General features: G+C 39.9%; 1 protein-coding gene and 1 long non-coding RNA gene across 2 annotated transcripts; both read left to right on the top strand.

The window, feature by feature from the left end:
* The first annotated feature begins 3,320 nt into the window (after nt 1–3,320).
* LOC139129199 (cell adhesion molecule 4-like) lies at nt 3,321–8,490 on the top strand. The gene is made up of 2 exons (XM_070694837.1): nt 3,321–3,547; nt 8,183–8,490. Exons 1-2 carry the CDS (start codon nt 3,373–3,375, stop codon nt 8,488–8,490), a joined length of 483 nt encoding a protein of 160 aa, XP_070550938.1. The 5' UTR covers nt 3,321–3,372.
* Nucleotides 8,491–8,675: 185 nt separating this feature from the next.
* Nucleotides 8,676–10,473, top strand: LOC139126206 (uncharacterized). Its single transcript, XR_011550493.1, has 3 exons — nt 8,676–8,894; nt 9,416–9,724; nt 10,350–10,473. It is a non-coding gene; the product is annotated as an uncharacterized lncRNA (long non-coding RNA).
* Nucleotides 10,474–10,848: the final 375 nt, after the last annotated feature.

The raw sequence follows: 10,848 nt of genomic DNA on the forward strand, positions 1-10,848 counted from the left end.
TGAGAAATGCACTCCTCGGTGAGAATCAAGTGTGATAACAGATTATCACGTGAAACTGGAAATTCTCACCGAGCACATATTTTCACGGTTAGAATGTATCGTACTTCTCATTAACAGATGAGAATCAACCAAACTTGCCGTTCATTGGCAAGAATCAGGTAGCCTCGTTGTTCACTGGTGAGAATTAAACAGACCTATTCTCACCAGTGACGAAGTAGAAGTATGGCTGATTCTCACCAATGAACGGCGAGTCTGGTTGATTGTCACAAGTGAAATGGTGAGTCTGATATTTTCGTACTGTCATTCTCACTGTGCTTGGTGAGAATTTTCCCAGTCTAACCGTGATGAAATATGTTACCATACTGATTCTCACCAAGGAGTGTATCTTTCTACTGCTTACCAGTGAGCAATGAATTCTCACTGGTAGCGATGAGAATAACAAGTGACTGTCTCTAGAAATTGCGAGAAAGCGTCTCTTTCTCGCTCCAGCTCCATTTTTTTCTTATGATAAATATGTGAATAAGAAAAAAGATGTCGAATGAGGGCGTCTTTGTTGTTGGTGAGAATCGTTTAGGAGTAATCCATCTTACACATGGTTGCCTCTGTTCGTCTATTACAAAGATGGGCCTGACATAACCATCGTTGACGAGACAGATCATTTCACAATCGAAGGAATGAACTACCGAGCTTCCTGTGACGTAGACGCGAATCCGCAAGCTTCCGTGTACTGGGAGTACCCGGATGATTCCATCGTTGTCAGCAGTGAAGTTCTACTTGAAGAAGTAACTCGCATCGAAAGTGGGGTGTATACGTGTTTCGCTAATAACACACTTTGGGACGGATTTGAGGGATCTTCAAACGAATCATTTTACCTAGACGTGCAGTGTAAGTTGATCTTTAATTTTGTGTTCATCAGTCAATTATTTTTACGCCTGTCTCTTAACTTTCTGAAGTTAAGGAATTTTGACTTTAACAATTCAAATAACTGTCCATAATGTTGTAAGACAACCGCCATCTTATTTTCTCGTTAGGTCTCAGAACACGTGACGCTGACTAGAAGCCTCACATACAGTACTCTACCAGATTTGACAAAATTGCCCCTTTTAAATGATTTCGTGTATGTAGGAATTAGATAGAATAACTAAAATTTGAAGTTGTCTGCGCGGAGAACAAACAGTAAGGTTTATTAGCCTGTTTTGCCCGGAACGAACGAAGTCTTGTCATATAAGTTGTACGACAAGCTTTCTGCTATTTTTGGCAGGCATCAATAATAGTTCACGTATCTCGTTCCATCGTAGATCCGCCTTTGGTAGATAACGCAGAAATAGTAGAAAAAGAAAGCGAATCCGTCACTTTAACCTGTGAAACGGATTCTAACCCGACGCCATCGGAGTACAGTTGGACTATAGATGGTGACGTCATTTGGACTGAATCTACCTATATCATCGACAGCGTGAATCGCTCTGATTCAGGGAACTACACATGCGCAGCTACCACTGTGTTCTTTGACGGCTCAAGCGCCACCGGCTACGGTGTCACACAACTTGATGTCCAATGTAAGTTTTATGGAGTGGTGTTGATATATAACTTATGCCGTAGATAAGTATAACATCTGCATATGAGCAGAAGTACCAAGCAATAACACAACGTTCAGTGATTTATTTTGCTGCAAACAATTTTTTTTCAATAGAGTTAACAAATGAATGGCGGTTTTTTTGAATTTCAATCAGTTATTTTTTTCTCTACTGCCAAATTTAACACTGATGCCACTGATATTTAATTCTTTGATTTTTTTAAAAAAAGAATGGTCTCTTACAAAGTCTTTGAGCAAAAATTAATGTCAAAAGAAAATCTCGACTAACGAATTACATCTTTACATACCTTAAAAGATGACACTTATATATTATTCAAACCATGTGAGATTTTTAAATGAAACAATCTATTCGAGATATCTATTCACAGAGGTGTGAGCGGGCTTTCTCAAAACAGCTTTTAGTTCATTTCGATGCATCCATCCGGAGACTATTTGGTAACACGTCAAAAGTTATTATGGTATTGCATGTGTTTTCTTCAAAAAGACGGACCAGACATTACAATAGTCGACGACACGGGGTATACCACGGTCGAGTTCAGGACATACCGAGCCTTTTGTGAAGTTGACGCAAATCCAGAAGCGTTTGTACACTGGGAATACCCGAACGGTGGCCCGGTTATTGGACGTGATCTTTTGCTCGTAAATGTACTCAGGAGCGACGATGGTAACTACAGTTGTTTTGCGAATAACACATATTGGGACGGTTCGGTTGGATCATCCATTGATTCATTTTATCTTGACGTACAATGTAAGTTCAAAAATTTCATATTGCCTCTTTATACGGCTTGCTTAAATATTTGTTATAAATGTAGAACTAGCCTCGGAGACAAAATTTTGGACACTCAAAAATTATTATCTTTTCTGATCTTGCTCTTGTTGGGACTCATTTTAAAGCTTCTGGCGAAAAAAAACAACATTTCAACGGCTTTGTTTTTCGAAAAACGAAAATACCATGGCGGATGGTGGCCATTTTGAATTTAAAGTACGGGTACATTTTGGATGATTTATTTCTCGAGTTGCAAATTTGTTGCCGATTTTTATTATTGATTGTGAAAAAGAATTATTGAAAGATTCCTTCTGAAAAGTTTGAGCAAAAGTTTAAGTCTTCTATTTCAGAGGCGGATAATACCTTGTTAGCATATTTCTGTCTAATCTTTTGATACCCAAACTATTGTAATTTGTGGAAATGATATTGTATTATATTGTACACTACAGTTCCTCCGGAAGTGGTATTAGATGACACTGTGACACGCAAGGTTGGCGAAGAGGTCACACTGACCTGCGGGGTCACTGATGCAAACCCGAAGAAGTTGACTACACTTGGTATCTCGTCAACGGAGACATCATTAACGATTACATCGTAGATATACCTGACGTGACATTAGATTTACATGGCGAACAAAATTGTACAGCTATTAACACTTTTTACGACCAGTCAAGAGGAATGACAGCGAGACGCTGTTCCTAGACGTACAGTGTGAGTTTATCTTTCTTTTCACTATTTTGAAGATCTTTCTATTGAACTAATCTAACATGCTGTATATGCTGAATACGCTTGTCATGTGATTGAGTAAAACACTCAGGCCTTTGGCCTCAGGTCATTCTGTTAGTAATGCACCCGATCGTTCAGAAGAAGTCAGGCTACATAGAAAAGCACCTAAATCGCCACTTCAATAATTTACCATTCCATTGCAGATCCTCCTGTTGTCACGAGTGATGACGCAGTTTGTAAGGAAACCGAGTCGGTTACTTTGCAGTGTCATGCTGACGCCAACCCAATGCCTTCGCTATACGAGTGGTATAGAAACGATGAAGTTGTCTCTGATGAATCTACTCACTTCATAGAGAATGTGAATCGATTGGATTCAGGAGAATACAACTGTACAGCTACCAATGAATTCTACGATAACACAAATAGTTCTGGCCATGACGTTGCCTACCTTGACGTTCAGTGTAAGTATTTTACCGAATGATAAAGTGTTAACATCATCTATTATTTGGATATCTGCGATATTCGGTATTTTTCGTGTCGCCAAGTCTTGCTTACTTAGAGACGCATTCTCAAAGGGCTTTGATGTCCTTAGATTGTCTCTGACGCTGTTTAAATGGCTCAGTAGGTAGGTAGGTAGATAGGTAGGTAGGTAGGCAAGCAGATAGATAGGTAGGTATGTATGTAGGTAGGTGGGTAGGTGACTTGGTGACTAGATAGGTAGGTAGGTAGGTAGATAGCTAGCTAGCTAGATAGATACATGGATACATAGATACAAAGATAGATAAATAGATAGATAGATAGATAGATAGATAGATAGATAGATAGATAGATAGATAGATAGATAGATAGATAGATAGATAGATAGATAGATAGATAGATAGATAGCTAGATAGATAGATAGATAGATAGATAGATAGATAGATAGATAGATAGATAGATAGATAGATAGATAGATAGATAGATAGATAGATAGATAGATAGAAAGATATAGATAGATAGATAATTGATTGATTGATGACTGATTGATTAAGAGATAGACAAGTAGATATATCCCAATTTGCTATTAAGTCGATAAGTTTACGAATAGATGACATCGTATTATTAGGGTGCACTGTTTAATCCTGTCTCAGTGCCAATCTTATTGTTTCTATCAGCGTAAGGTTCCTACGTACAAAGTGTTGCATTCCCCGGATGCAAATGCTGTCATTGTATGCTATTTAAAATTCCTCTGATCTTATAATTCCGAGGAATTTCATATATTTACGGTGCGGTGTGCGTCACACTTAGTAAATCATATAACCATCTTACGTAGGTGTAATGAACAATGCCTTTTTAAAGATATTGTAATCATGCACTTTAAAGCTCGCAAATACATTACCAGGGGGTCTCAAATTTAACCCCATGCAGAATTTGATTTAATTTTTTGTATATTTACACTGATTGTGGAGGAGATCAAATGACAAAAACTAAGGGCTTATACACTTGCTGCGACATTCGCTGAAACCTATAGAAAGAAAGAAGACGAAACAAAACCGTGAACTCTGGTCTTGTCATATGTCACAGTTACTTAGGTGAATGGAATATGACGTTGAGTAATTGAAATGTTATCAAATACTTTGGTAGGTCTTCCACCGAGGGTCGAAATGTGTCTGAAACGTGATAAGATAAATTTTTAAATAAATAGCTAGAGTCAGACCTTTGATACTACGATGTTTGCTAATATTGATACCAAGTTTCGGTGGTTGAATTTTTTTCAATAGTTTAAGCGATGAAGGAATCATATTTCCGTGGGATCACACATCAAGATATGTTCCATGGTGTAGGGTGGTGGAGGGCCTGGCATCTTGCTAAAGTGCAAAATACAGCTGGTTCCGGTGATTTGGTTAATTGTATACGGCTAACGATTATTACAATCGTTACATCCATCGGTTTTCATTTGACCCTGAAAATAAGACAATATTTCAGTCTGATGCGACTACTTGAGCTAAGAAGTATCAATCAAAATAAAAGCTAATCTCGCGATAAATGTGAATTGTATATGGTCGGCATAATTCAATGGCGGTATTAAACCACAACAACAACAGCATCGGCGACGAAGACGACGACGACAACGACGATAACAACGACGATGGCATACAACACTTCCCCCAAAATTTTTGCAGTGAATAGAAAACGTCCAGCGAATGAGAAAGGGACAGATAATAACAGACGGAATGTCATGGTGATTGCATTAGAATGCAAAGTACATCACAGAAGGCTCATACTCACCCTAAAGTTAAAACACAAGATAACACCACCAAGCTAATATAAAATGTGTTCTTTTTGCTCTGCCACCGTGTCGACACAGTGGCAAGTTAGTTTTTAAAATCTGCATTATTTACAGTAACGATGTGTCCATCTGCAATGTATCAAGGGTTGTCAGCTCTAAAATTGTGTTAGTCCTTTCAGCTATGCATGATTGCTCGTAGAAAGATCGCATGTTACAAAGAATTTAGTCTTCCGACAAGACCTGCCGGACTTACAGTGTAAACATATTGGACGGCATTGAAACAGCTCACGACATCTTGAGAACTGAAGCTGGTGTCTACCTTTGCTTTACGAAAAACACGTTTTTGGACGACTACCTCGTATCCTCAAATGTATAATTTTATCTTGACGTAAAGCGTAAGTCCATACATTTCTATATCATATTTTATTTCTCGTTAATTCAACACGCTTTACTAATCATTGCCTAGAATAAAAATGTGCTCTGCATTTTACTCCGCAGTTCCCCTCAGAAGTCGAAGTACTCCAGACAGTTCTGTGCAAGACCGCCAAAAATGTTACTCTGACCTGGCACGCAAAACTCAGGAGACCCCGGCCGGCAGTGATGGTTAACCTTGATACAGAGCAAGAAGAACACATTTTATATTAGCTTGGTGGAGTTATCCTGTCTTTTAACTTCAGGGTGAGTATAAGCCTTCTGTGATTTACTTTGCATTCTACTGCAATCACCATGACATTCTGGTTTTTCATTCTCTGTCCATTTCTCATTCGATGGACGTTTTCTACTCAGGGCAAAAATGTGAGGAAATAAGTACTGTATGCCCTTTGGGTATGAAAACCTTTATTGCAAGACCAAGTTTAGTGCCCCTGCCGTGACAAAATTAAAATTGGCACTTTTGGTATCTGTACGGACGTTTAGAAACACTGAGTCACACGTAAACCTTTGCTTTAGCAGGCTGTCGAATTACTCGACACGGTCCAGGACTGAAACTCGACAAAAAGACAGTAACTATTGTCCTCTCATTTCAGATACCCCTACTGTGGAAAACACTAGGAAGACGAATCTTTTACTCTGAATTGTGTTTCGAGTGTTTAACCTATGACGCATTGTAGGTCAAAATGTGGCATCGTGTTGTCAAACAGACGCACTTACCACATCGACAAGGTTAATCCAGCCGACACCGGGAACTACACTTGTTTTGCCACCAATATATTCTAAGACTGTACCCATGCCACTGGCCTATGGTGTTACACAACTAAGAGCCACGTGCAAGTTATAGAACGCAAGTTGGCTTTGACAAAAAGGTTAAACCGAACGTCGCTCAAAAGAGCACAATATGGCGGTAGGCAGGTACCTCACATGTCAAGATGATAATCAAAAGCATCTGATACACATTTGAGTAGTCCCGAAAAAATACACTTTGAGGTAACCGGCGATCCCATCGAAAGAAGAAGTGATGAAGAGACATTGCAGGGCTAATGGGCTTTGGATCTCTACAACACGATCCCAAAAGAATTGTCTTCCGCATTGTGGTCTCTATTCAAGACACGAACTCAGATTACGGATGAACGACACCATGGGTTGTGCCTACATAAAAGCAGACATAATATATTTTAGATTCATGGAAAAACCTGAAGCTTTCTGCGTTCAGTGAACATCATTCAGGTTGACATTATTGTCGCGCTCGGAAAAAATGCAGCTTAAAAGCCTTGCTCAAGAAATGAAAGCTTGATTATGAAGTTTCGACCTAGGTAACTGTGATCAGCTACGCCATACGTATAAACATAGCAACGTGAGAGCCGTGAGTGACAAAAAGACTTAATAAAAACAGAAGTCAGAGTTTATTGAAATGATTAACAAGGACTCACTGCCCTAGCAACTGACTTATCTCTTGTGCGCCCAGTGTGGGATAGCATAATTATGTTTGCTCTGAGACAAGACCTTATCTCAGCGGCGCCAGTATGCAGCCTGGCAAAACAACGTTTGTAAACAACGAATTAATCACTTCTGGAATCGTAAAGCTTTAGATCAGCAAAAATGTAGAAATGAATGTTAAACATAACAAGATAAAAAAAAATTATATTCACACGAAATTCTTCCCGACTCTAACTGTTGAATAAATTGATCGCTTTTGAAATAACAATATCGAGTTTCTTGTTTTATTTAACACTTTTGGCAAATGTATGGAGTCGTTGTTGTATATCTTCGGGTTAAAAAGGTGTCGGATTATACAATATACACGAAGCCCTGTTTCACAGAAATCAATATACATAGACGAATGCTTTCATTTTGTGTAATGGCATCAATATATAATGACTGGTAATTAGGGTAAAGGCATACGTTACTTGTCCTAGGGCCTGAGGTTAGCCGACACCGTCTCCTTCACTATATCATACACTATGGGAAACAGTGTTATGTTTTACTCTCAAGCTGAGAACGCATTATGTTACCTAAATACAGCCAGAAAATATGCTTTCAGATTGTAACGCACTGTATCGTCTTTTCTCACAAAAAAATACAGAGTTCCTCAGGCGCCCACACCGCTCGTCTTTTCAGTGCGCTCTAGGGCGAGTGCGAGCGTAGACAATACTTTAAAACTTATCCAGTCAACAGCTATTCTGGACTATTAGCCACAGAATAGTCTGCTAATCTGTCAGCCATCATCTGTCTCTTCCGGCGTTTCAACCCACAGTAAGTCTAGACCAAGGAACAATTAATGTACGAATGGGGAAAGATTGTTGAGATGAGGCGTGTTGCAATTTATTTCTGCCCAGTTTAATCACTGGTAACATTTCAGCCAGCTGCTATCGCGTCTTCTTTCTGTTCCCAGATCCCCCGAGCGTCAAAGATGGACAAATCGTGTGCAAGGAAGGTGACGCCATTACCCTGACCTGTGAGGTTGATGCTAACCCAGCACCGTCAAGTTACACGTGGACAAAAGACGAACGTGAACTCTCGAGTGAATCTAGTTACAACATCCCCGCTGTCGATCGATCCGACTCAGGGGACTACATCTGTACAGCTACCAATGTGTATATGACGGCACAGAAGAGAGTGATAGTGGTTCGACTCAAGTTGACGTCCAGTGTTAGTATGATTTTGTACCTTGTTATGATTTGGACAGGGAGCAATACTTAAGCATAGAAACTTATATTTTATCAATAATAAAAAGATTATAGTATGTGTTATGTAATTATAATGAATAATATTCAAAAAAAGTAATATCGGAAGTGACTTCTCATACGACTGTCTTCTTTTGTTCAGACTCCTCACTCGTCACCATAACGACAATACCATCCGATATCGCAGAAGGGACGATGTCATCATTGAGTGCAATGCGGAGGAGGGCAATCCAGACCCGTACAGGTCAACTTTGACCTATGGCGAATCAATCATCGAGGAGGATACTGGTACCAAGTTAACGCACGAAATAACCAATATCCGTACATCAGACGCCGGAGTTTATACATGCACTTTCTACACGAAATTTTACGATGACAACGAAGACGTTAGGCATGATCTGGATAATATAGTCGTGCATTGTAAGTACGTAGAATATCAGAGAGAGAGAGAGAGAGAGAGAGAGAGAGAGAGAGAGAGAGAGAGAGAGAGAGAGAGAGAGAGAGAGGAGAGAGAGAGGAGAGAGAGAGAGAGAGAGAGAGAGAGAGAGAGAGAGAGAGAGAGAGAGAGAGAGAGAGAGAGAGAGAGAGAGAGAGAGAGAGAGAGGAGACTCATCACATCAGTTCGTCACTACTGACTTGACTCTGACTTTAACAACGAGCCAAGGCTCGGTCCTTTTCGATGTAGGCAAAGTTAACAGTAGATGCCATTCTTCATTTACGATATTTTCATTTGTCATTGAAATGACACTTAATGTTTCATTACTATTCCACATTTTGGCAAAGATCGAAATAAGGCAATAGCAACCAATCAGCAATGGGCAATTTCACTTAATACTCTGTCTGTCTGTCTGTCTGTCTTTGTCTCTCACTCCATCTCCCTTCTCTGTCTGTCTGCTTGTCTGTCTGTCTGTCTGTCTCTCTCTCTTGGTCTTTCTCTCAAGATTCTGCAAGCATATTGCCAGAAAGCACCACTGAATTTACAGTCGGTATCGGAGATACGCAGTCCCTTGGCTGTACAGCTGAAGGGTTGCCTACCCCGGATATTATCTGGTTAGATGTCAACGATGAGGAAATAACGGGCGAGGACGACAATCTCGTGATTAGCGGGACTACGACGAGGGATACCAGCTCGACCAGTACACTGTCTGTTACTGTCGCCGACGACGACTATTATGGCACTTACACATGCGAAGCGTCGAATTGGGTCCCGCCAGAAGATCAGCGGGAATTTGAAATCAGAAAGCCTGATGGTAAGCCAGGAATTATACATGGGACTCAACGTACGCCCATACTCGATTTTGATCTAAAGAATCTCCGGTGACGTTAGACTCACACTATTGTCTTTATTACTCTTCTTTAAACACAAATGAAACTGAAACGTTTCTGCCCATCAGTCAGACGATAGACCACTGAAATGTTGTGAGAGATTTTCAAGGGCGGAAAAAGAATACATTTTGCTTAAAGGAAATATATCTGTGTATTGTTCATTGTGAGTCTATTTGACCGATGAAATGTAGTGTCTGCCACTGAAATAGATTGCTGTGCATGTGATCATAGACTACGTAGATTTACATGTAGGAGCAGGTCGTACAGGTAGTCGTGGTGGCAGTGCATAATTACGTTATTGCTCTTATTGCTTTGGTGTCGACAACGATGGCGACGACAACGAAGACGTTGATAACGACCTTCAAGAAGAAGAAGAAGATGACGATAATGATGATGACGATGATGATGATGATGATGATGATGATGATGATGGCGATAATGATAATAATAATGACATCGTTTTACCGAGCTTCTAAATTTTCTTTTAGTTATTTTTTTACCGATATCAATTTTAGTGTTGTTACCTTTCCGCTATTCTATCCCATGCAGATGGAGTGAACGCCGGTGCGGTAGCAGGGACCGTTTCTGCGTTGGTAATTGCAATAGCAGTGATTATAATTATTATTGCAATCTATGTCTACCGCCGGAGGACAACATGGAGAGAAAACATGCCGTCAGGTAATGAAGGTGTTTTGTGCCTTTGAAAATTATTAGGATTGGCTCCTATATCTTTTTGCTGCATCTTGAAAACCAGAAATTAATATGAAACACGATTGTAACGAATTCGGGATAATATGAGTGTAAATTACGTCGGCTTAATCTGCAAATATGCTTTGTTTTTTAGCTCCGCTGTCAGCGACGCGGAGCTTATTAAATAGATTGATTTTCTGTCGTCGTCCGTCGTCTTCCATCGTCGTCGTCGTCGTCCGTCGTCCGTCAACAATTACCTTCTCCTCTGAAACCGCAAGTCCAATTGCTTTGAAATTTTACATGCAGTTTACTAGGGTGACCTCACTTAAGTTTGTTCAAATCATGGTGAAATTTGCAT

Source organism: Ptychodera flava, chromosome 3, assembly GCF_041260155.1.
Source record: "Ptychodera flava strain L36383 chromosome 3, AS_Pfla_20210202, whole genome shotgun sequence".
In the NCBI taxonomy this organism is placed as follows: domain Eukaryota; kingdom Metazoa; phylum Hemichordata; class Enteropneusta; family Ptychoderidae; genus Ptychodera; species Ptychodera flava.